The sequence below is a fragment of the Leiobunum rupestre genome, chromosome 11 (genome assembly GCF_980474605.1).
Source record: "Leiobunum rupestre chromosome 11, qqLeiRupe1.1.hap1, whole genome shotgun sequence".
NCBI lineage: Eukaryota > Metazoa > Arthropoda > Arachnida > Opiliones > Sclerosomatidae > Leiobunum > Leiobunum rupestre.
Window position 1 is genome coordinate 29,869,193 of NC_143394.1, and position 27,343 is coordinate 29,896,535.

Consider the following 27,343-nt stretch of genomic DNA (forward strand, 5'->3'; position numbering starts at 1 on the left):
AGGTACAGGTACAGGGATTAGTGTAATAAAATATAGTGATAAAAAAGAGATATGCGCCAGAATGAAAATGGCAACACTTAGAAAAAGAAAAACGTGTCGTGAAACACAACCATCCTGTCATCCTCAGGGACTTCGATGTAATACTGGGCGACATCATGCGCATACTGAAATACAAAAAGAGATAATTGAATTTTGACTTGGCTGGTCAAAACTGAAACTAACGCTTTAGAAAGCCAGTGTTTGTACCAGCTTGGATTAATAATATTAGCTTCGCTTATATTATTAATCTTAGCTACAAGTTCAGCTACTGAAAAAGAGACTAAATCTCACTTTTCATAGAAATTGAGGGGTCACTAGGTTAAAGAATCAGTTTAAAAATTCGAGACGTCAATGCTTTTGTTCCATTGAGTCGGTGCCCATTGCCCATTGGGTCGATGGTCGATTCTCATTCAACTGAATCCCATTCGACCGACATTTTGTTTGCTCACAAGCGAAAGCATGAAACCTAACCTAACCTAACCTAACGAAATAAACAGATTTCAATTTTATATTACTTTTCGAATACATGGGATTGCAAAATTAGAATTTGATCAATTGGGAAAGAATATTTTTTGATTCTATCCATTGGGAATTCGACCCAATAGGATTCGATCCATTGGGAATTCGACCCAATAGGATTCGATCCATTGGGAATTCGACCCAATAGGATTATATCCATTGGGAATTCGACCCAATAGGATTATATCCATTGGGAATTCGACCCAATAGGATTATATCCATTGAGAATTCGACCAAATAGGATTCTATCCAACGGGAATATACCGACGTCAATAGTCACGGATCCTGAAGGTAAATAACACAAAAAATAGCATTTCATACATAGGTGACTACTCTTTGAAAAGGGTTGAGATGATATTTCTTAAATAATAACGTCCTTTGTTTCCCGTAAAATAATTATGAATGAAAAACGGAAAGGAAATTTGTAAAATAAAAATTAATGGTTGTAAAAAACGCGATCGTACACAAGTCGAAATCTATTAATTTCAAGTCGAGTTACAAAATTATCCTTGGCTCGACTTAGAATGCCGAACTGGGAAACTACGTGTGACTGAACATGACAACGTTTCCAAATTTTTACTGGCCAAAAATCCCCTCACAATTCAAAATACTTTTTCCAAGGAAAATACAAACGATACAATGTTACTATTATAGTATGGAAAGACTGATTTTTGCTATGGTAAATAATGAGCAAATCTTATAAATTGCGAAAAACTCAAGGGCAAATTAAAATTTTAATTACTTAAAATATCCAAGTCATGATGTATATACTAACATCATTTGCAAATATAGATAATTTACTCAATAGTCTCCCGACGTAATAACATTTTTGTGGATGTTTTTGAAATCAAATTATAGAAACTTGAATTGGTTTATTGTCCCTTAAATATTTTTGTTTACTCCTTATTTATTTTTTTTATATTTGTTAGGGTTCTCGTAAGATCCGAAACGCTGTGTCTTGAGCCTTGTATGATGATGTTAGTATATACATCAAGACTTCGATATTTTAAGTAATTAAAATGCTATTTAAAGTAATTAAAATGATATTTTAAGTAATTAAAATGATATTGAAAGTAATTAAAATGATATTTTAAGTAATTAAAATGATATTTTAAGTAATTAAAATGATATTTTAAGTAATTAAAATGATATTTTAAGTAATTAAAATGATATTTTAAGTAATTAAAATGATATTTTAAGTAATTAAAATGATATTTTAAGTAATTAAAATGATATTTTAAGTAATTAAAATGATATTTTAAGTAATTAAAATGATATTTTAAGTAAATAAAATGATATTTTAAGTAATTAAAATGATATTTTAAGAAATTAAAATGATATTTTAAGTAATTAAAATGATATTTTAAGTAAATAAAATGATATTTTAAGTAATTAAAATGATATTTTAAGAAATTAAAATGATATTTTAAGTAATTAAAATGATATTTTAAGTAAGGATATTTTAAGTAATTAAAATAGTAATTTACCCATGCATTTTTCGTAATTTATTAGATTTACTATTAGATTTACTATTAGTAACGAAATTTATCCATCTATATATATTCCGCCCTCAGGGATATTTTTTCATCTCACTAAAGACGAAGGAACAGTTCCACTCAATAAATAAAAACTTTATTGCGAAATTAAGTCGATTTTCACGTTTCATAATTAATTAGGTTTCGAGCTTTTGTCACCCTTCTAAGTCACTATAGCCACGGTCACACGACAACTAGAACCCACTAACTAACTAGTTAAATACCTAATTGATCGTCTGATCAAAAAGAGTAGCGAAGATACCTGTTGTAAACAGGGCCGTCTTAAGACTTTTTGGGGCCATGGGCTAAATTATTTCTTAAGACCTTTGCGATACCCAACGGTCAGCCTTTGTATGTCCGTTGTCTAAATTCAACTACACAACAATCAAACCAAAACTTTTAATTTCAAAAGTATAACATAGGCCTACTGAAAATTAGATTTTTACTGACAGTGACTCGCTGTTAGGTTTTAGAAATTGTTGGTACCGTATGATACGCGATGAGGGGAGGAGTCAAATTACTTTAGATGTAACTAAAAGATACGTAATATTAAAAACTAAACCCTTATCCCTAGAATAGAGGTGGTATGGCTGGCTTTTCCGGGGCCCCAAAACTGGCTAGGGGCCCTGGGCTGTAGCCCACTTAGCCCATGCCTTAAGATGGCCCTGGTTGTAAACTCGGTTTGGCTGCGCTGGATTTGGAACCAACACGAAGATGGTTCGGCGGGTTGTTAAATTAGTTATGAAGGATAAAGCATTTGGTGGCTATATTTTTGCGATAAACCAGGGTACATGGAGTGATTGGACGATACTAAAACCATGGTAAAAGACCCATTGGACTGCAGTCTATGCTTTAATTCTTAGTCGTCATGTATCCGGCTTTATTAAAAAATACAAGCACGCTATAAAGATTAATAGTAGTTGCTAATGTAAGACCCGTGTGAACGTCTACCATAAGTAACATAATAACAATAAGTATGACAATTAACAAGATTTACAAACCAAACTGATTTTCATAGTTATTGCGTAATCAAGATGTTTTCTCAGCACAGAGCCCTCTAGTGTCTAAACTACGCGAGACTTCCGCTAAGCCGAAATATCTGGTTTCCGATAGATAGGCGGAATATTAGGCTAAAATGAAAATAATTAAAAACGTTTTTCTCGGCGCCACGAGCTCATGTTTTTTTATCACACGTGATTCGCACGCGGGCTTCTAAACAAAGCCAAAGCCCCTCGCGACTCCAGAACGTGCTCTCCGATATTAGGCTTAAATTTTTATCAAAAAGTAGTCATCCAAAACGGTAAGTCGCGAGTCCAAGTCACAGCTTGAAAGGAGTATCAGTGCCGAAAAAAGGTTCGGTTAGAAAATTATCATTAAAGCAATAGGAAGTGTCGTACTTATTGTTATTATGTTACTTGTGCTTCTTCGAACAAACCAGCATCGAAACCGTTCGGCTGTCCCATGGCAAAACCATTTAACCACCACGATCGTAATTTTGAGATATTTGACTTTTTCAAAACCTAAATTATAAGATTTTAACGTGGTTTTTAATGCGAAAATTATAAAATCCAAAACCATTTTTTAAGTCATAAATAGTTAAATATTTAGGACTTTTACCGGAAACTTTTACAGTACTTTTGTACATGCCTTAGTAAAACTGATGCGTAAAAATGTAATTTTTCAAAAATTTGGTGGTTATAAGGTTTTGCCATGGGGCAGCAGAGTTACTAATAGTTAGTTATAAACTCGGTATTGAACGTTGTACGATTAATCACTGGACTCGAAACCTAAGCAAAATCCCCGGTTCCACAATTTGCATCGCCCGTCAGCGCTCCTACCGAGAGAATCGCGAAATATTTCTATGCAAATACAAAACACGCGCGTAAAAATGTCAGATAACCTGTATTCCGTCGTCTGCTCTGCTGTTTTTAATAGAAGTGAGGCTTTTGGAATTTTAATAGGCTTTAGATTATTTAGTAATAATGGTATTGAAATAAAAATGAAAGGGTAATGATTTAATTAATTTAAATAGGAAGTTCGCTTTAATGTTTTTGCAAATATAGTTTGTGTGAAGCTTTAAATAGATTATAATTTTAAAAATGACTAGTCAAAATGGAAATAAAGGTGTAAGCTTTGACGACAGTGACGAGCTAAGAACGCTAGGCCTAACGTCGTCCACTAATATTGGGCACGTATTTAGTATTAGGATAGAAATCTTTCCAATACTCGGCGCTGCCGTAAAAGCACAAACGTGCCAATTGGTTTCGGGTCCAATAATTATTCGTCCAAGACTGAACCGATTTAGTCAATTTGAAAATAGATATCCATACCATGATAGGCGCCGGAAATGCAGTGGAGTATGGTTGTTTGAAACACAAATGACTAAGTTTGTAAGTAAGCGACTGCAAATCTCGCAAATTGAGGATGGAGGTGTTGTACATGATTATGTACCGTGTGGGCGCCACTAATCCCTGATTGAAATATCGAGTGATTAGTAGAAAATCGTTAAACCTTCCACTAGTGACTGCGTGCTCGATCACTGTTCCTGGAAGTGGGTTATCCATTCCGTCGTTCGAGATTTGCTGAGGAAAGAAAGAATTAGAGTTGGTAATTTTCCGGAAAAATTTCAAGAAAATTTATGTTTTTAACTTTTTATCAATATAAAATGTCTAATAACAGTAAACATACTACAAAACATTAATAGTGTTACATTGTTAATCAGTTTAAACTAGACTAGAGGTTTAGTTTTACTTTTAGATTCGAAAAAATGAGGCAAAAATGCCGCTTTATTTAAATTTGCAAACAATATTAGACTTATCATGAAATTAAAACTTTTTTATTTTTGTCAGAAAAATATGGAATATATTCCGGAAAAATGGTCCCGGTCATTTTCCGGAAAAAAATTTCATATGAAAAATCATAGCTGGGAAAAATGAGAGCCCCACGTCCTTTATCTACTCCGTCGAATTTTTGCCCTCTAGAGAGATCTCAAGGGCATCTTAAGCACCCGTACCGTGCCACAACTGCAGGGTGACCGAAGAAAAGTCACCAAAATCTTATAGAAATTATAAAAAAAATTATAGTCGATTTATAGGATTTTATAGATTTTTGCAAAATAAAGGAAAATATAACATAAATTTGATTAAAATTATACGAAAAATAAGTTCCAAGTACTGATTTAGTGAAAATCTACGGTTTTTAAAGGGAATTTGTTTAAATCATTGGTTGAGCGAGCGCAGATTTCTAATATTTCTCATAACTAATAATAATAGTAATAATAATAATCAGCTAGGCTAAAACCCAAGGCACCACCTTAGGCGTAAGTCATCGAGCGACTTTTAAAGCCATTAATTCGGGTAGCCGGGTTACAATGCGTAGGAGGGTGGTAGCAAGCCCTGCATGCCACGCAAGCCAACAGCTCCCTACACTAACTATTACCGTTAACCTCTACAAGTTTTTATGGAAGGGGAAACCGAAGAACTCGAGGGAAAACCCCTTAAGCCAGTGGAGAGAGAACTTGCAAACTCAACGCGGAAAGAGTAGTTCCGAGATTTCACCCAGTGCCACAAGTTGGAATCGAACCCGGCTCCTCTTGCTGCGACGCGTAAGCGCTAACCACAAATAATTGTGACGAGTGAAGCCAGAAAAATTATCAAATATAGGAGTTGTGGTCACCCTGCGACTGAAGAATTAAAAATATAGGAGAGCTGCTCTGGGTCCCATAATGCGTATATGGAAATCGCAAAATAAGTTTTCGCGCTTACCGTGTCTAAATATAGTCGAGTCTTCGTCTTCTGAACTACAATGACTACAATTTCCGGTGCGAAACCCTCCTTCAGAAAAAGCAATGTTTCTTTCAATTTTCCGATTTCGTAGTTGAGAACATGATCCAATAGCGAATCAGGGACTCCGGATCGATAAATAACGAGTTTATCGGGAAGAGTTTTGTTGGACTAAAACAATAAAAATAATTAAATTAAAATGTAACGAAGAATGCGCTTTTAAATGGGCCAATGGCATTTTTCGTCGTCTTTGAGAAGTATTATGAAAGAGATTAAAATTATATTTACTTTAATGTATTTTTTGAATGCTTCAATAATATTTTCTGTTATACAGTCAATGAGTTCTTCGTTGTCTTGTTGGTAGGCCACAGAGCTGTGCCATTTAGTGAAGGACCGGTTGAAACTGGCGACGAAACCGACAATGTTCGAATCATCTTGTCGAGTGTACGTGTCAATTCCACAAACCATAGTGCCGTTCTAAAATAGGGGAACCAATTACCTATTATTTTCAAACGGAGAAAAGTAGTTAAAGAACGCCTTTCCATCCGAGGAGAAAATATAAATTAAAGATGGATTGAGAAATTACATGGCAGCTAGGAGCAACAAACACAACACCCCACACAAGGAGAACGCAACCCGTCAAAAGTCGTGGATTTTCTTGTGTACAATTTTCATTAGTCAGATGCTTTAGCACCTGCTGCCGTCGGAAGGGGATAATTCGGAAATTGCCCCCCCCCCCGTAAAACGTTCAGCGTAAAGGTTCGTCCAATGAAATTTGTACGCAGCACTGTGTTAGCGTGTTTAAGGGGGAAGAATACAGTAAAAGCCTCTTTTTCGTTCAAGCTGAACGTTTCTGTTTTAACAGTTACATAATTGAATTAAATTTTTCTAATTAGGCTGAACCTTCCTCTAGTGCTTAAAATAATTTTGATAATTCTAATATTAATAGTTAACGAGATATAAGGTCCTAACTAAAGGGTAGTTTGGGCGCTTGCCCAACTTGTTTAGCTCCGGGGGGTCCGAATTAAAACGTAATAACATAATTACTTTTAAATTTAAAATTGTCAAAATTATTTTAGTCACTAAACAAGAGGCTGTTCTACACTTGAATATTAATTTTATAAGTTAAAATACAAAATTAAAAGAGAGTTCAGCTTGAAATAGCGCGAAAGTAGACAATGGCCACTTTAGTCACTGTCTTCCCCTTAAAGGCTAGCTGCGTTCTACTTGTGTTTGTTGCTCCTAGATGGCACCATGTTTTTAGTTCCGCATCAAAATATATTTCGAGTAGCGCTATGGTTTTACTCGAAACTAGTTAGGCGCTGTTAATGTCGGCGTAGTCATAATTTGCAATACATTCGAAAATTAATGATCGGGGAAACGTATCAACACCGTTCTTTGTATAAAAAACGTATAAAGCTACTCGTTCCCTGCACAGTCAAATTGTATCAAAAGTTGATATAAAACAGAAAGTCTGGGAGGACCCGGTGGCCCTGTTCCATCAAAAATGAGGATCCACCTGATTATATAGTCTTTGGGCTGGATTTGGTGCGTCTTCTATTTGTGAAAACTCACATGTTTGGCAAGGCTTAGTTAGATAATTTATAGAATCAAATAAATTAGGATTTAGGTTGGAAAATCTCATGAATGTGATAAAAACATACGAAAAAGATGGGTTTTTGTTTTGTTACAATTGGGTATGCAATTTAGTACTTAATAAAGAAGGAATTGACCCAGTTATAATTTGTAAACCCAATATATGAAAATGAACTCTCCAATGTAGTCCATTGGATAACTTGGCAAGTATTGGATAGTAAAGCCATGGATAAGAATAAGATATCATTGAGGGAGAAAAATCAAACAGAAATTTTTTGATGATTTTGATTACGAATAAGATTTAATAAGTATTTTTGTTTAAAATAAATTAAATTTTTTAATTTCTTCAATCAGAAAAAGCTCAAAATTATATATATTTTTCCAATTGTTTATTGGCTGACCTAAACCGCCTTGCACTTCTGTAGTTTAGACTTGTAAGTGGCCCGCAGTGATATATTTCATTTGACTGAAAAGCGTTTCAACTGCTGAGCCGTTAATTCTGACAGGATATATATAACGTGATGGATACCTTATTAAGCAGTCTTTAACATAATCAACTTTTTTTTAGGTACAATTGAACCCAAAATCTCAGTTTGCGATTCTGCATTATTACCTTGGTTATTACGACTAAACTTTGTCTGTACATCCCTAAATGTTTGAAATATCTATAAATTAACCAACGTCTAGGTTAGCTAGCATCGCCAATCTTTACTATTTCCTCTGACCGTGACGTCAGATGACATAGGCCAAACGTAACAGAGTCGTTCCTGATTGGCTCATTCATTGTATAGGGGAAACAGCTCCTCATTTTTGAAGGAAACCACTGAGAAAGCTAACGAACCCTTTTCCTCCCAGACTTTCTGTTTTATATCCACTTTTGATTGTATCAATAAACGAAATAAATACGATTCGGGGCACTTATAATAAAACCCCACCCATTATTCGGGTGAACCTTTCGCTAGCTCTGAATGGATCGCAGCGAAATGTCGATTTATGCTCAACGGCACGTAATTACAATTTAATTTATACGGCACTCTATCGTTACACCCCTCTACTTAACAAATGCCAGTACGGCGCCGTTGTTGTTAATCAAAGGTGGCATTTTCGTCCTCCCGAACGAATAACTGAAAATCGTTGATTTCTAATCAACGGTCCGTTATGGCAATTTAGGGCCCGGTGCAGAGACGTTTTTCAGAATCGCAAAATAGCGATTCCTTTATAGCAAAAATAACAGGATTGCATTTTGTTTATTTTGCGAGTGGTCTAGGGCCGTCGCGGGTTATTTTCTGTTAGTTGCTCAGGGAATAAAATGAGAACCTAATTTAAAAATATAAATAATACATCACGATTGAAATTATTGGACAAGTTAGTTTCTAGTTCATTATCGCCTTCTGAAAAATATTTTTATAAGCTCTTGTCAGAGCCAAAGCTCAATCTTGATCACGATTCGCGAACCAGTAAGAATCCGGTCTCTTTCTAATAATAACGATAGCCAACATATAGCTCGTCGCATCGAAAATCGAGCTCTCCCATTGGACCGTGACTTTCCGATAAAACGTCTAGTGGGTCAGATCAAGAACACGATGGCAAGGCGGAAGGAAAACGATGTTTCGTGGTATTTAGACATACTACCAACTTTTCTAAATTCAAAAAAGGTCTGATACAAACTCTATCAGATAACATCACGACAGATAAAGTTAAGAGCAGACCCCCGGATTATTTTGTTTATCAGTCTAAATATCATCTGATATGAAAAACAGAAAGCAGATTCACAAATTCAGTTACAAATTACTAGCACTAGCCCTTGGATCAATTCATGCTTCCCTATAACACAGCTGTGCATTGTATTGTAATAAAAATAATAATAATCAACTAAACTAATACCCCTGGCACTACCACAGGCCTAAGTAATCATGCGACTTTTAAGGTCTCATTGCGGGTGGCCGGGTGAAATTGCGTAGGGGGGTGGTTTATCTATAACTTCAAAATAAGGTACTCACGAACGTAGAAGGAATGTGGACAGACCAAAGCTCTCCTCTCAATTTACAAATAATGTGACGCGATATCTCTTGAGTAACTCGGGGGAGTTTTTGATTATCACTAATTTTGCCCAAGCGAATAACGTGAAACGCAACGCCCGTTTCAAGGCAAAATGTTTTCAGCTCTCTCGAATTTTCAAAATCATCGGGTACTACGAAAACTAATAGTTGAACGTCAGTATCGAAGTACAGCTCACTGGCCGATCGAAGGTAGGAATCAATATCATCACTGGGAACTTCGACAGTCTGTAGACCACTATATTCCACGCCCATGTTGAAAAACGTATTGCAGATCACTTTGCAAAACTCTCGCACTATTTTAGCACCTGTGTCGGCAAAAATCACGGCCCATTGATCTAGTGGAACCTTAAAAACATATTAAGTACATTACGTATAACGGATGAAAGAAATTAGTAAAACCAATGGTTGAACAACCTTTCACCCAATAAAATGACACTAGGAATTCATAAATCAAGACATAGTTGTTGATCAATGCTTATGGAAGGCGCCGCCTATCTTCAAGATTTCAGTTATTTGTGCGGAATGTACAACCATCGGTTTCAAATAATCCTTGACTAAAGAGTTCAACATGCAACTTACTGAGCTTAGAACTAGCTCGCCTTCGATGTCCTTAGCCCAGGATGCTTTGCTATTCACTTCAACCATACTATTCCCTCCTATGGTTAGAACTTCAGGTTTCAACAATCGTCCGCTCGTTTGAATTAGTGAAGTATCAAAGCTCAGTCCCCAATCACTGAGCAAATCCTTCGTTTCTTCATTATTGAATATACTTTCCACGAGCTCCAGAACACGAGTTTTGTGTAGGTTGGGAGACACTCTAGTATGGAAGTTGATGTCCTAGAAAGAAAAAGTATTTGTGTCATTTATTTAAATAATAAATTAAAATAAACAGAATTAAATATACCTGCATTAGTTTGATATTATCCCTCATGTCATCCGTGATACCCATTAAGTAGCACAATTCGGGAATCAAGAAAATGAGTTGCGGCTTTGATTTTAAGAAACAATAATTAGAGTCTGTACAACGAAAGCACGACCTTATTCGAGGGCGTCGCTGATACCGAAATTTTATCACTTGGTTTTATTAATATCAAGGTTCCGTGTATGGAAAAAGATATAAATGGGACACGAGTGATTCAGACAAAGGATAATACTTGTAAGTTCTAGAAAAATAGTATGAATTGGTAAAAAATCAACAAAGAACGACATAAGGCTGTGCCCAGTAGCCACAGAAATAAGTTGCATGACTGTAAGCTAAACTATAAGTGATAGAATTTCGCTATAAGGTGACATGTTAATATAGGGTGACAGGTTAAAAACCACTCCTGTATATGTAATTTAATAAAATAAAATAAAGCAAAATAAAAGAGAACTGAAATCTAATAAACAGAACACGGCACTAACTTCCGAGGCAGCATCAGTTGTATCTCCCTTCAAGACTTTTCTATGAATTAACAAAGGTTGCTTCTCATCTTTGATTTCGACATCATATGTACGCCTAAAAATAAAAGGGATATCGATTTAATTAAAGCTTAAATAAGATCTAACCTAACAAAAGAACATGGAATGAAATTTTCGGTAAATTTACTATTTAATATTTAAACGTAATGCAAGAACTTTTAAAAAATCGAAGTAGAATCAGTGCAATTACAAATCTAAAGGAGTTCGAGCTTTACCACAAAATAAAGACATTTCAAGGAAATCTCACCAAACATAGTCGATTTTAGAAACCCAACATCGGCATTTGCACTTTTTACACACAATCCCTAGGGGTTTGTATTTATTAGTTTCACATACATGTAAGAGCAACATACACAAGGAGAACGCAGCTAGCCTTTAAACACACGAACGCAGTGGTGTGTACAAATTTCATTGGACGAGCCTAAGCCTTTACGCTAACGTTTTACGGAAAGGGGGAAGAATATTTTCCCCTTCCGATGGGGAGCAGGCGTTAAAGCGTCTAGCCAATGAAAAATGTACACAAGAAAATTCACGACTTTTGACGGATTGAATTCTCCTTGTGTGGAGTGCTGTTTTTGTTGCTCCTAGGTTTCACGTACTGTGTCCGCACGATTTATAGCGGTACTATATTTTTAGTTGATGTTGATCGTTTCTGAACTACGTTTTCGGTTGCATTAAGAAATTTTAATTTTAAATGAGATTTCTGCCCAATTCGTGGGACCCCACAGCCCGAGTACGCACTATGGTGACATTTGAATTTCGTGCCAAATAATACAGTTGCCATCTTGGCTAGGCGCCCACTGGCTCTCCGTTTCTTATCCGTCCTGCCTTCCACAAGACATTGTCTCCGTTACGAAGCAAAGGCTTATGAAAGGTAGGACGGAGACGTTACGAAGAGCAGTGAGCACCTGGCTCAATAACTCATTCCCGTTTAAATTAATTTAAATTGAAGTGTTGACGTTTCGCTACCTTATTCCCTAAACCAGGTAACTCGAAAAATTCGATTGATTTTTAAATTAATTTAAAATAATGTTTTCATGTTTCGCCCCCTTATTTGCAAAACAAGGTAACTCGAAAAATTCGGTTGGTCTAAAAATAAATTTAAATTAATGTGTTTTCACTTTATTTTCAAAACCAGGTGTCTCGAAAAACTATTTTCCGATAAAATTCTTCTTGGGTTTATTAAGTACAAGATGATTGGAAATTTGTTCAAATTTAAATTGAATATATAAAATAAAGTTAATACATCGGGGGATTGTGTGCACTTAAATGTACGTGACATTTATTGTCTATTTGGGTGGACAATAACCACTTAATACTTTCAAAAATAAAATATTTTCCTAAACTTCCGTGTGCTAAACATCATTTACCTAAGTCATCGCGAACTTAACGTGTACGAATGATGATGCAGTTTAAATGCAAACCTATAATCAAAAGAATAATCACTGACTGCAAGCAGATGAAACTTATAAATATTTCATAGCGACTTTTTCTTAATGAAACCGAGCTAGACCGTCAAATGAACACTTATTGCAAATTTGGGGTCCTGTCATTTGTCATCTTAAAAAAATTAGAGCTACCCCTAGTTTCGGTAGTGCAAGGATGTCACGTAAATTGTGTAAATTCCAAAACGTGAAGAAATACGCTTTATCAACCTTTTAGATAGTAAACGGAAGTTCAGGGTTGCCAAATGTACGATCCGGATCGTATTTGTACGATTATTGAAAATGCGGTACGATATACGATCCCAAGTTTGGATCGTACGGCAAAAATACGATCTTACGATAAAATACGATTCAAAGTACTATCCGTTTTCTGTTTTCTTTAGAGCGGAAACCTTTACATCTCTAAATATTGCATCTTTAGCAAAGGTTATCTCCCAGATTCCAGAATTCTAATTTTTTACACGCTCTTGTGGTTTCATGGGGGACGAGATAGTAGTTGTCGACACGAATTGGAAATATTTTCTCACGTGATTTTCGTACAAAGAAGTTAGCTAAATTATACAACCTGTATTTTTATCTTTGAATATCTTTTGGGTTAAAGTGACTTGTTTTAAGCCGTCCGATACATCTTAATCTAGTACGATCCAAATCGAAATTCTATACGATAATCCAGCGCTTGGAATCTGGCAACCCTGCGGAAGTTATTGAATTGTCGCGTGTTACATTTCTAGCGCCAGTGTCTTTGGCACGACACGTTTATCTGGCGTCTCGAAATGACGAGATTCTGTTAGGTTGATCAAAAACGTATTTATTTAAATGTTGTCAAATGCACAAGACATACCAGCGTATTAAACTTTTGTTCTGAAGGAACCAAGGCTTCATTGAATTATTTAAAACAAAATTAATAAATAAATAAATAAATAAATACCGGTTATTGAAATATTTTATACAGAGGCATACTTATGAGTGATTATTCTGTGATTATTAAATTATTAAAATAATAACAATCAACCTACTTGTAATATTCTACAAAGGGCAGCGTTTCTCCATTGCTGAGGACGAAGGTACTAGTGGGGTTCATGTCCCAAGCGATATCATCAACCCGGTATGATTTAGGGTTGTATCTGGTCATAACGCTATGCCCTTTTATTTGGCTTTCAAAATCGCTCCGGAAAGTGGATTTGTTCTTGTAATAACATTTAGTTCTACACGGAAATATAATAAAATTGGTAAAAATAAAAAATAAAATACTTCAACTATTATCAAGAGTTTATAATCCTTCGGGTACGGATCGTTTGCTGTGGAAATGCCAGTATTACATGGGAAAATAGGAGACTAAATTTTACACGGGCAAGTTACAAATCTTATTTTAATTAACTAAACCCCAATGACAGCCTTAAAGGCGCTTTCTAGACCAACAAAATATCGCACCCTCTGAGGGTGAAATAATAACCCTTTTTTCAGAAGGGACCAAATAATCTAACGTTTTGTCCGATTGGATGCGCCCCCGTGACGACTCACGGCCACCTAGGAGAACGCAGCTAGCCTTTAAACACGCTAACGCAGTGTTGTGTACAAATTTCATTGGACGAACCTTTACGCCGAACGTTTTACGGGCGGGGGGGGGGAGACAATTTCCGAATTTTCCCCTTCCGGCGGCATGAGGCACTAAAGCGTCTAACCAATGAAAATTGTACGCGAGAAAATGTGCGACTTTTGACGGGTTGCGTTCTCCTTGTGTGGGGTGCTGTGTTTGTTGCTCCTAGGGTCCACAAACTACAGATGACGACGGGGCCCGTGATGATGCTCAGAACGAAAGGCATTCTTAATTGGGCGTATGTCCGGATATGGAGTTGAATGATGTCGAGTTCATGTAAACGATTTACATCATGCCTATGGAACCTTTGCTAGGCTACACTCTTTTAATGGTTTATTAAGGGTCTAAAATACATTAAAAGAACACCCTTAAGTGTTTTTTTACGTCCCAAATTTAAAACTTGAAAAGGTGTATAGATGGTGTTATAATACACCGTAAATAGAGTGATTTAACACCTGGTAGGGTGTAGCTCCCTTAAAGCAGTATTTAATTACCATAAAGGGAGTAGTTTCACACTTTAAAGAGAGTATTGTAGAACCCTTAAGGCAATACTTTAGTACCCTAATAGACTAGGCATTTTTAAGCCTTCACACAAACTATATATGAAAAAACATTAAAGCAAACTTCCTATTTTAATTAATTAAATAATTACCCTTTCATTTTTATTTCAATACAATTATTACTAAATAATCTAAAGCCTATTAAAATTCCAAAAGCCTCACTTCTACTAAAAACAGCGGAGCAGACGACGGAACGCGGGTCATCTGACATTCTTACGCGCGTTTTGTATTTGGATAGAAATATTTCGCGACTCTCTCGGTAGGAGCACTGACGGGCGATGCAAATTGTGGAACAGAGGATTTTGCTTAGGTTTCGAGTCCAGTAATTATTCGTCCAAGCCGAGTGATAAATGATGACTTGGGACAATCTATAAATTGTAAGATTTTTAACCGAAATTCGTCGGAAACCGAAAAAAAACCTTTGGGTCCCAAGGATCTTTAGACGCGGGGAATTTTTAGACGCTGAATTTTATAGGGTCATTTAGACCACCGTGGTTTCCCCGGTGGTGGCTGATCTAAACTGCCCATTTTCAAATATCCCCGGCGCCTAAAAAGCAGGGTTCAAATCGCGGGTGCCATGCCGGTCGGAAACATAAATCCTCGGAGGGACACATGTTAAATGTAGAGAACATTTTCGGGGCTAAGGAGTAAATAACTCGGAATTTTTACAACCTCGGCTAGAGGTCGTATATGCTTACAACTCATACTATTGAGCCATATATTACTCACAGAAAATCCATAACGGAATTACGATGCACAACTTTCGAAATTACATCGCATTGTAGTAAAAATCCAGATTCACACTCTTGAATCCCGATGTCATATCCCTGCCACACTTCAACTCTGCAAAGAGATGATGAACCCAATTCCTCGCTTTAGCAGATGATTGTGCAGTAGTTTATAATAATCACCCGAAGGAAGTAAGTACGAAAGTTTAAAAAAATTGGAAAATAGTGTAATTATGGAAAGTTGTAGAAAGCCATTGCAAATTAACCAAAAAATTATGAAATACAGGATTTATGGTTACTGACGCTCTGAAAATGAAACTACCTGTGAATTGGCACGTGGACAATGTGCTTCGTGTGGAAGTAATTCCTCGTGAAATGGTGCATGTTTAGTTTGTTGAAAACGGAATGAAATACGTCATGGTATAGTTCAATTATCTCCGAGTTTGGACAAAATCCGCTGTACTTAAATATTACCACAGTGCTAAATATAGGTTCGTCTTCGGTATTTGGTAACTTCGCTACGACACTTGTCAGCTAAACATGAGAAGCGAAATAATTAATTCACTTTGCAAATTCCCAATGCCTATAACCATATGTAACATAATTACTCATAAGTATGCTACTAGGTCTATTTCTTCATTAACGGTTTGTTTCACAGATATTGCGTCATCCGTACCCTACGTAATATATGACGTCATCGAATCTCAAATGCCGATAATGCCGTCGCCCAATTAGCTCTACGTCTGATAAACCGACGGCCATTATTTTAGTAGACACACCTGTTTGAACAACCAAGGCTTAGGAGCTAAAATGAACTACAATATAGTGTCAAGTTCTGTTATGGAATTAATTTGCAAATTAATGAAGTTCTAAGAGACTCACGTTCTAAAATAAATTTGCATTGTCAAATAAAAGAAGCAGGTTTATTGGAAAAAATAGTTGAAATTCCGGTTGAGCTTTTCTGGCGCATCTATAAGATTGGAGTCTTTGCGGATTCTTTTGAGCCTAGTCCTAACTCTTCTAGGCTTGGTATGGGTTTTGTTCAAACAGGTTTTTTTACTAAAATAATGGACGTCGGTTTATCAGACGTAGAGCTAATTGGGCGACGGCATTATCGGCATTTGAGATTCGATGACGTCATATATTACGTAGGGTACGGATGACGCAATATCTGTGAAACAAACCGTTAGTGAAGAAATAGAGCTAGTAGCATACTTATGAGTAATTATGTTACATATGCTATAACTATATTGTTGTAAATGTAAGATACCTTCATTTCGCTGAGTTTTTTTGGAACACGGAGCTTCGTGCAGTCGAAGGAAAATACCGAACGCGTGACGTTGATTTCCTCGAGAGCTATATCTAAGAACTGCCGTTTCATCGCTTGAGATTCGACGGGCGGCCAGAAACATAGTTCATATTCGTAAATCTCAACATTGTCTAATTTCAAGAGCCGAACGCAATTGCTCACTAAATTTAATCTAGGAAGTAAAAGGGTGAGGATTAAAATTTGTAAATTTGTTTCATTATATAAAATATACTTCTCGTAGTGTTTTTCAGAGTCTGAATTTGATGATGTAGGCGATGTTTCTATATTGCCAGCCTCCGAAGAGGAAGCCCCTAGCGTATTGGTCGACAACGGTACGCCAATCCCTTCTTGCTGTTGTCTATTATTAAAATACAAAGTATTTCCATTTTTCTTGGTTAGAATTTTTCAGGTTTCAATAGCGCGATGCCTAATTGGTTTTGTCATAATGGTTGGTTTCCATTGAGGCATAAGCCTCCAACTGCTCGCGTTCACAACACAAACCGCCGTTAAAATCCTAAAGGACCCCGCACACCGTCTACGGGAAAATGGCTTTCGGCCAATTTTCATGAAATTTGGATATGTTGTCCTCCTGATCATGCTGAACAAAAGTGTCAAAAGGCAAAAAGGCGCCAAATCAATATCTTGGCCGCTACTGACCCTCTAAGATCGAAATAACCATAGTAATTCTCTATTGTTTTTCTAATTAACTTTTTGTCAGAAGTGTATGACTTGTAGTATGTAAGCTCATATAGTAACAACGATATTGATGTTATTGTACTCTGCTTGCTAGCCAGATTCATTAGCTGCCCGCCACCTCTTCTTTACTAGAAATCAGGTATAAGTTGCCATTCGCGCGTTTCACGCGGGTAGGGTAGCATTCCTAAATCAAGAAAATTTCCTAATTCTTAAAAATCCTGATTCGCCTACCATTTCGTCGAATTCAAAAACGGTTGCGAAGAGAATATCAATCAGGCGACTGGCAACGGATTCCACAAACGGTCGGGCCAGTCGTATCTCGACTGTAGAACCCTACCCGCATGAAACACGTCTGATTTCTAGTAAAGGATAGGTGACAGGCAGCTAATGAATCTAGCTAGCAAGCAGAGTACAATAACATTAATGTCGTTGTTACTAAGTGAGCTTACATTCTTCAAATCATACACTTCTGACAAAAAGTTTATTAGAAAAACAATAGATAATTACTCGGAATTACTATGGTTATTTCGATCTTAGAGGGTCAGTAGCGGCCAAGAAATTGGTTTGGCGGCTTTGGGCCTACTGACACTTTTGTTCAGCATGATCAGGAGGACAACATATCCAAATTTCATGAAAATTGGCCGAAAGCCATTTTCCCATAGACGGTGTGCGGGGTCCTTTTAAAGTTGACGTTCGTCATCGGGGCGTTTTTGATCAAGTTAAAGTCAGCAATGTACGGCAGTGCTAGTTGGTTGTTATATTGTGTTTTTCGGGTTAATGTACAGGGTGATTGATAAAGCGTTGTAATTACTTTTTTATGGTAAAGTTACTCTTCAGTTGTCAGGGTTGGCCAAAATCCGAAATTTATTGGTTTTATCCCGATTTTTCAAAAACAAAATTTGGCGGTACTTGAAGTAATTTTAAATCGCTACCTTTCCTATTTGTCTCAGGTTGCCTAAAAATGGTTATAATTATGAAGATTTTGCTAGCTGTTATGCCATTAAGAATTGAGGATCCATATTTATAAACATTAACATGTAACAATACCCTTTTAAAATATTGGGCAAAAAATGGTAAAGAGAATTAGTTTTAAAATTTAAACTTACAAATTAATTTCAATTACGTAATTGATCGCAAAGATATAAATTTTAGTAATCATAACTGTACTCTTTAATCTGCCTGTACTAGTGATGTAAAATACCCGGGTATTTATAACGCAGGGTAAATACCTTAGGTACTTACCCGGATAAATACCCAAAATACATAAATACCCAGGTGTTTATAAACACCTTTAATTTCTTTGTTAAATATTTTTTAATTTATTCAATTAAGAATACGGTAATTGAAAAACCCACAAACACATCAAGTTATTCTCATATTAAATATTAATTATTGTTTTTTTACTTTTTTTGCAAATTTTACATAGTAATATTACATATGAGATAACTATTAAATATTATTTATTCATTATATGGATGATCACTTGAAAGTTCAGTCTCTGCTGCCCCTGGCTCTCCTCAGACTCCTCATCATGATTATCTTATTACCCGGCTTAACACTAGCAGTAACATGAGCAATTAAAGATTTTATTCATTTCATGTGGGCCATTAAAACATTTCCTGATATACTTTGTCATTTTGTTGACATTAGAATGTTTGTATTCCTTACAGCAATATATATGAAAGCAACACCTTTATTTTTATCTTTGAATAACTCCCAGGCTAGAAATAAAATTGACTAATATAAAACTGCTTTTAAAAATGTAGTTTGCCCAAATTGCCCTACCTAATAAGCCCAAACCAAGCAAAAGATGTAGACAAGGAGGATAACAGATAGCTCCACTCGACCCGATACTAACTAACGCCCTAATCATAAAAACCCTAGTTTTGGGTATTTACCCGTGCATGGGGTAAATACCCGGGTAAATACCTATTTAAAAATACCCTACCCACTGGGTATTTACCCGACTTACATCACTAGCCTGTACAGTTTTTAATTCCACATCGATAGGGCTGTGCGATTAGTGGTTTTAGGCAATCGAGTCGGTTAACGAGTATTAATTTTATTTTCATCGAGTATTCGAGTCGAGTAGTATTGAAGTCGAGTAGTATTGAAGTCGAGTAGTATTGAAGTCGAGTAGTATTGAAGTCGAGTAGTATTGAAGTCGAGTAGTATTGAAGTCGAGTCGAGTAATCGAGTACTTGATTAAGGGGAAACTTTCTCTTATTCGAGTCGAGTAACTAAAAAAAAACTTCGAGTAATATCTTTAACGAGTCGAGCATCTGATTAGAAGCTGGATTTATTCGAGTAATTATGAAATTAAATTTAAAAGGAGTATAAAGTAACTTTCAATGCTGAAAAATGTTCCATTATTTTAAATGAACCACAGTTGTAAAAACCTCTCTTTGAACTTTGAAGCAACGAGGATAGAAAAAAAAACAAATACTCGATGAGTTTAGAGAGCAGCTTATTCGAGTAATCGGGTACCCGAATATGCAATTTTTTGGTACTCGGTAGTCGACGAGTATTCTACAATTAATTATTCGAGGTCGAGTTCGAGTAATCGACCTCAAAACAGGCCGAGTACTCGATGATGTTCGAGTACTCGCACAGCCCTGCACATCTATGTATATATATCGAGTGGCACTAGTGCTATGACCGAAATGTAGTAGTAGTAGTTGTAGTAGTAGTAGTTGTAGTAGTAATAGTAGCAATAAAAGTAGTAGTAGTTGTAGTAGTAATAGTAGCAATAATAGTCGTAGTAGCAGCAATAATAGTGGAAGTAGTAGTAGTAGTCTAATGCCGTGACAGCATTAGAGATGGCGCTAGCGACGACTGAATATAATTTTTTTTACAGATGAAGATATTTTGATCTCCTTTATAGGAACTCCCTCTGGTCTCTGCAGGTTCTCCGCGAATATCCGTTGGTTTCTCAATGCACTTGTGCGAAATCGCTATAAAAGGCAGCATTGCCAGACGTACGAAAACTATCGTCCCTGTCGTTAACATTGAACCGATTTTTCGGCCGTTGGAAATTAATTTTAAATATTGCTCTATGATTATTATACATGTTAAATAAATGTCAAACGATAAAAATGTGAATAAAAATATCTTGACTACATACCGGTTGGGGTTGTTGGAAGAATTAGGGCAAGCGTTTTCCATGGAGGCCGCAAGAGCTTGCAAAAGGGCTCCACGTCCAACACCTAAAAAACCAGAAGTATGCTAAGTATAAATGTAGAGGTCGGTAACGGTTAATCATTATCCATGATTAAATTGATTTTTTTGGGGAAAAAATGTAAACAAAGAAATTTTCCGGTTAATATTTCGAAAAATGATTAAAAAATATGTATTACTCGTAAAATTTGAGCTTTTTATCGAAAAAAACGTCGTTTTTCCGATTAATTTTACAAATTTATAAAAAAAAATAATCGGATAATACAGAAATATAAATTACTTGATCAAAACGTTTTACGAATCATTTTGAGAGCTTTATCTATTGAATAAAAGTTAACCATCCCCGACCTCTATATAAATGTCAACTTGAAAGATTTACAAAATGGCTGGTCAAGACTATTTTAGCTTTAGAATTTCCGCTGCCATAAGGAAATATTCCTTGGTCGATTTATGTAGTCGTACGTAAGATACTAGACCACAGGGAGCACATGCCATCCCCGGAATTATTTTCTTGTATAATTTTTTTATATTATTTACCACAAGACTGACTACGGTAAAATTACTGATTGGAAACGTTCGGGGTGGCCGAATCTTTTTGTGATCATAGATACTCTTATTAGCATTTCCCATTACAACTATAACGAACTTAACTACTCTAAAAAGGATTATTGACGGCACGCCAAACCGGACCAAATTCGTGTTTAACCTCTCTCGGTCTCAAACTACAAACAGAACGTAAATTTTCCTGCTATCACACATCGCAAGTTCGTAACCTCTGTCTCAGACTACGAAGACCAAATTGCTCTCTAGCTTACATCGTTTTCAGTTACGTTACCAGTTAGTATACATGGTAGTTTTCACAAATACTGTTTATGTAATCGACTTGAACATTATATTTAAATTATCACATAATGCTTTTAACTTCTTTGGAGGGAGTATGAACTAAATCGAAAAATCGTCTGCTAAAACACGCTACGGCTTGCTTTAAACGTAACTAGCGCCAATCACTCCTAGCTTCCGTTAAACCTGGTGGAAAAAATGTTAAATTCGTTATCCACCATAAATATGGCTGTTAAATTCCCATTAAGTTAAGTTTCTTTAAGCTCATTCCATTTTACATTAGAATCGTCTGCGTTGTAGAGGCACAATTTAATATCGCAAGAGCGACCCCATTTCGTCAATGATATTAGCAGATTACGTGGCGCCATCGACGCGCAGGATTAAGCCTTTATTTGTAATTTGAAAGATCCACTTAATACTAGTTACTCTGCAGATCGATAGGTGGCGCCAAACGATGCCAAATCCTGCCCATCTTCACTTCTCATACATGGGCCGGGGGAAGGGATAAAATTTCCCGGTCAAAAACAAGGGCGCCTTTACGCGGTAATCTTCCCTGCGTTTGATACAAATATCTAACTGCGCATGCTTCCTATGAAGGTCTAATTTGAAAAATTCCCTGACTTTTCCCTGATTTTTAGACCCATATTCAAATTCCCTGACATTTCCCTGATTTTTAGACCCATATTCAAATTCCCTGACATTTCCCTGATTTTTAGACCAATTTGAAAAATTCCCTGACTTTTCCCTGATTTTTAGACCCATATTCAAATTCCCTGACAATTCCCTGATTTTTAGACTAATTTGAAAAAATTCCCTGACATTTCCCTAATTTTTAGACTAATTTTATAAATTCCCTGACTTTTCCCTGATCTTTAGACTAATTTTAAATATTCCCTGACTTTCCCCTGATTTTTAGACCCATATTCAAATTCCCTGACTTTCCCCTGATTTTTAGACCCATATTCAAATTCCCTGACTTTTCCCTGATTTTTTGGACCCATATTCAAATTCCCTGACTTTTCCCTGATTTTTAGACCCATATTCAAATTCCCTTACTTTTCCAGGTACCGTGGCAACCCTGTAAGTTTAAAAATAGGGCCGATTGAAAAGTGGTTTTCGGGGAGTTGGCAACTCTGCTGGCGAGTCGTCAGCGATTCACGAAATATAAGTCAGTGTCACAGACGAGCAAACGACCTTGAATGACTTTTGGCTAACGTTATCCCGCCATTATAAATGGGCGAAAGTGACTGCTGAAGTTGGGCGATAACACCGCGACGAAAGGCTTACACTTCATATGCTTAAACAAATAATTCCCTTCCAATTATATCTTTGAAATGTCATTTTTTTAAATATCTGTAGAGTCTTTGCGTTACAATAAATTTCCTGGAGAATCGAATAATTTCCATCTGTTTTAATCTTAATAAAATGAAAACAATTTCTAAGGGCCTAGCTAAAAGATCATATAATTAAAATAAACTGACCTTTAATATTCAAATTCTTAAATGCAGAACTCATTTTCAACGAAACAAATTTGGATATCTCTGTTGAAAGTGGACTAGAATGAAATAAAGGTTTATATATTACATCACTTCATTACAAAATATATGAAATCCAAAAAGGAACCGAAAACTACAACTTACACCAAGAAATTATATATGTATCAGAGATAGTAAATACGCTGCGCGTAGATGTGAAACTCGTATCCCATACCCGAACCCTGAAAAAAGGAGAAAGAAATAAACTATGGCAGCGCCAATTCTTCCCTCGCGGCGAGAGTGGAAATACGTCTCCGCGAAGTTAACAACGACCGCTAACGCAGCGTATTTACTATCTCTGATATGAATTCGCGACCGAAAACTATCGCTACGCCCCCTTTAGTTATCTATGATCTAGGTTAGTTAGGTATGATCTAGCTTCTGAAGCCTGGCATACGTGGCGCGGCCAACCAAATAAAATATTATCATGAGTTTTTCTGAAAATATTTTTCTAATACCGGTATGCTTAAGCCGATAATGGCCGATACCGATATTAGAAAAATAGGACGATATATCGATGCAACCCTAATTTTTATAAGTATATTTAAGAAAAAACGTTCTTATGACTTTTTCACTTGTCTGTAGCAGACGCTGGATCATAGGCGATACCTCGAAGAAGCTAGCCACTTGACCAGTGTTGGAAATAAGCTTTTTAAAAGTACTAGTCAATGTGACCACTATACCCATTACTTAAAAATAAAATAACTGGTCATGACCACCCTTTTCTGCCCCACCTCTCCCCCCTTTTATTTTACCTTTGAAAGTGAATTGTTAATAGCGATTGGGAACTATAATGAGTTTTATTTATCACAAACCAAAGAGCTTTGATGTTTATCACATTTCTTAAGGAACTTAAAAATATTTCATCATCTTCTTGTTCTTCGAATAAAAACAGTTTTTCTCCTTTTTGACCTTCTTTTTGTTTCTAAAAGTCATAAAGAAATTGCAATGTCTTCTATGCTTATTTTCTTAAACATATTCTTAATGATTGATCTAGATGTTTCGCATTTAGTTCTACGAATCCGACTGATTGTAGCAGAAGAACGTCAAATTGCATTACTGCCAGTCTGTGCCAGATGCCACGAAATACGCTTAATCAAAATCCGCAATTTCATGGGCTGTGAGAAACTGAGAGTGCAACGCTTTTATCATTTTATCTTTTCGGTATAGAATTATACTTTTAATTAAAAATAAACTGGCCATTATGACCAGTGATCCCCTCAGATTCTATTTAATTTACTGGTCATAGCCTAAAATAAACTGGTCTTTGACCGACGCCACCGCCTTATTTCCAACACTGCACTTGACTCGTGTCGGTCGCGAATATTGACGCATATCAACTGAACTGATAATAGCTTAGCGACCGAAACAAATCCAGGTGACGCTGGGGGCTAATATAAGGATTTTTAAAACTGCCCAAATACAAACTGAACCCCCAAAACATAATTTCAATGAGCTATAAAAGCGTCGAATTCAGAATTTGTAGAAGACGAAAATTTTAACAAAATTATGAGAGAAAAAAAGGGCTGTAAATAAGTAACTTAGTTGAGCAAAATTGGCAGCGTTTGTTGATGTGTACGGCAGCAACAGGCGTTCCCTTTTAACAAGGTAGCTTTTTGACATAACATGACGTTCTGTTTACAGGTGAAAAGTTTACATTATTTCAACAAGCACTATATAAACAATATCTTGCGGGTCCGGGCTCTCGGAAATATGACTTCATGGCGATTTCCTTGAAAGATGATTTATTTAAGCGCATATTTGGGGGTACAAAAAACGGGAAACATTTCACGACAACACGGCTGCCAGCCTGCCAGCCTCACCGGGCCCTCAATGGGTTAGAGTGTGCAATAACTGGTGGCTTTACCGGGGAGTCGGGGTTCGGCTCTTGTAACCCATAAGGGCGGTGGCGCACTGGGAGATGTTAGCTCTGATCAAATGGTCCTATCTCCACCTCCGACTTCGGTCAGGTTTGGGCTGGATAATGAGCTTCGGCTCAGGCTAACGGAGAGGGTCCATGCAAACTGGCCGCCTCGGTGGATTGGGTAGCCTGCTGTGGGGCGGCGGGCCTCCGTATGAGGGAGCGGCGGTCCTGTTTCCCGGCCTTTTGGAGTCCCACCGGGATCTCCGATGCCAGCTGTGCGGGGTACTTGGATTGCTGTGTGCTCGTCGTTCCCCCTTAGGAGCTCTCTCCAAAGGGTTTGATTCTTTACCTACGTAGGTAGGGTGTCGGCTGGAGTTGCTACAGTATCCACTCTTACCCCCACTGCTGTGTGCGAAAAGGGGATTGGTCCACCCATTGCTGCTCCTTCTGCTGGGTTGAGTGGCTTGCGTCAAAGGTGCGACCATCAGTAGTAGGGTACTGCTACCCATGCTGGATTTGTCACCTGTCCGGGCTAGGTGGACGCTGGCGTAGGGCACTATGATGATAGGCCTCCGGTGGTATGGTCTCTGTTACTAGGTACAATGGGCTATAAATTCTGACACACTGCCAGCCTCACCGGGACCTAAATGGGTTAGAGTGTGCAATAACTGGTTTGCTTTACTTGGGAGTCGGGGTCCGGCTCTTGTGGCGCACTGGGATATGTTAGCTCTGATCAAGCTTTGATTAAATGGTCCTATCTCCACCTCCGACTTCGGTCAGGTTTGGGCTGGAAACTGAGCGGGTCTCCGTATGAGGCTCAGTAGTAATGTTTCCCAGCCATTTGGAGCACACCGGGATCTCCGGTGCCAGCTGTGCCGGGTTATGTGGACCGCTGTGTGCACGTCGTTGGTATGACTATCTACCTACATTGGTAGGGTGTCGGCTGGAGTTGCTATAGCATCCACTCTTATTCCCACTGATGTGTGAGAGGTTGTTCGTCCCATTGTTGCACCTTCTGCTAGGTTGAGTGGGTTGCGTCTAAGGTGAGATCATCAGAAGTAGGGTACTACTACCCATGCTGGATTTGTCAACTGTCCGGACTGTGGACGCTGGCGTAGGGCACTATGATGATATACCTCCGGTGGTGTGGTATTAATCTTACCGGTACACCGGGCTATAAATTCTGACACACTGCCAGCCTCAGCGCTTCGTGATTGCATTAGTCACTGCCTCACTGGGCCATTTCTGCAGTTTTTCGCGTCTATGATGATTAATTCAATTAATAAATTGTATTTTAATTTAACGAGTTTAAAATAAGAGCTAAATGTATGAGCATTTTGTCAAGCTTTTATCCGAAATATAACCTTCAGTGTACTTAGATGGCGCAACATGCTCCATGAGGGATCGTGATTTACGTCTACCACAGATTTGTATTTCTCGGCGATGGTCAAAAAAGGTCTCTGCGCATGCTCATATATCAACCAATCCGGTGTTCTCTCCCTTGATAGCAGCATGGTTTCCTTTCACCAGTTCTGGGATTTTGGACTCCTATGCCGTCATTTTACTAAGATGCTGTGGTTGCGAAATAGTTCGAGTGAGGGTAAAAACGTTTTCCTTCTTTGAGGAGGTTTAAAAATACAAAAGTATTATGTCGAGCTCAAGTTTGAGCTATAAGTACGTTAATTTTTAATAGGGGCTCGGGATCGAGCTCCAAGTAATGTGAATCATGAAAAGGGTTCAAGCTCGAAGTAATTAGTATTTTAACAGGAGCTCAAGCTCGGGCTCACTAGTAACAATCTGCTTTCCACAATACTTCAGCACTGTCTCGGTTTTAACGTGAAAATTTATCGGTCTCGTCTAAGGCTCACAATATTTATTTAAAATACCTGAGCTCGGTCTCAAGTTGAGCTCCATCTCACAGGGTTAACCCGAACCCGTTGACCTATGAGCGTAACACATAAAAGATAACGACTTCTAATTTGTTCCATTAGACTTACTTGTTAGTAGTTATCGAGTTACACGCATTAAAAAGACGCTCATTTACAAAATTGGAGGACAATCCTAAAATAATTCGCCGTGTATCGCCGTTATCGCAAAGATTATGGTACTTTCGACATCCCAGAAGAGAAATAGATAGCAGCAGCAGTGTAGTTGATATTTAGTTTCGGTGCGGACGATCCTCCCCCCTCCCCCCGTGTGTTTGCTTGTTTGTACCCTCGCAGCCTGTTTTGTTACGATTCGGGACTACAACCGTCGTTTCTATTCACTCCAATAAATATTCAGGTCCTTAGAGAATGTAGATTTGTCACGTGCATATGTTTGCGAGGAACATAGTTTTGAGCTGAGAGTCGCCGTAAATGCACACTTTGACCATAAGATTAATCTAAAGTGGAAATTGGTCTGGTCGCATAATCTACTTCACCATATACGTGTGTTTCTGGAAATTGCAAATTCTAACGGATGCTTTTGTTACAAACTTACAGACTCAAAACAACCAAAAGCATCTATCGAGACTAACATGATTTACTATTAAAAATTAAATGAAATAGACTTACCTGCTAATCGTTATAACGTAAAAATTAGCAAATTAACAAGGTAAA

The 27,343-nt window shown here is 37.2% G+C and overlaps 1 protein-coding gene across 3 annotated transcripts; it reads right to left on the reverse strand.

Moving 5' to 3' along the window:
- On the reverse strand, nucleotides 1-27,343 carry LOC149922207 (piwi-like protein Ago3). Of its 3 annotated transcripts, none has more exons than XM_090163940.1 (16): nucleotides 27,299-27,343; nucleotides 22,826-22,899; nucleotides 20,452-20,533; nucleotides 16,864-16,989; nucleotides 16,593-16,803; nucleotides 15,645-15,856; nucleotides 15,324-15,437; nucleotides 13,454-13,642; nucleotides 10,936-11,029; nucleotides 10,436-10,519; nucleotides 10,111-10,368; nucleotides 9,472-9,876; nucleotides 6,164-6,352; nucleotides 5,858-6,046; nucleotides 4,424-4,564; nucleotides 1-164 (listed from the first exon to the last, which is right to left on the reverse strand). In XM_090163940.1, exons 2-16 carry the CDS (start codon nucleotides 22,857-22,859, stop codon nucleotides 78-80), a joined length of 2,415 nt encoding a protein of 804 aa, XP_090020066.1. In that variant the 5' UTR covers nucleotides 22,860-22,899; nucleotides 27,299-27,343; the 3' UTR covers nucleotides 1-77. The 3 variants fall into 3 exon arrangements, with proteins under 3 accessions (XP_090020066.1, XP_090020065.1, XP_090020067.1); XM_090163939.1 differs by having other exon boundaries at nucleotides 4,424-4,675; XM_090163941.1 differs by lacking the exon at nucleotides 4,424-4,564.

Bases quoted from the DNA above. Each gene is read 5' to 3' on its own strand.
- LOC149922207 (XM_090163939.1), bottom strand. From the start codon at position 22,859: ATGAGTTCTGCATTTAAGAATTTGAATATTAAAG. The intron at 6,353-9,471 runs GTGAGTACCTTA...CCCCTATTTTAG, and splicing joins TCCACATTCCTTCTACGTTC to AACGGCACTATGGTTTGTGG. The intron at 165-4,423 runs GTATGGATATCT...TTTGTATTTCAG, and splicing joins CATTTCCGGCGCCTATCATG to TATGCGCATGATGTCGCCCA.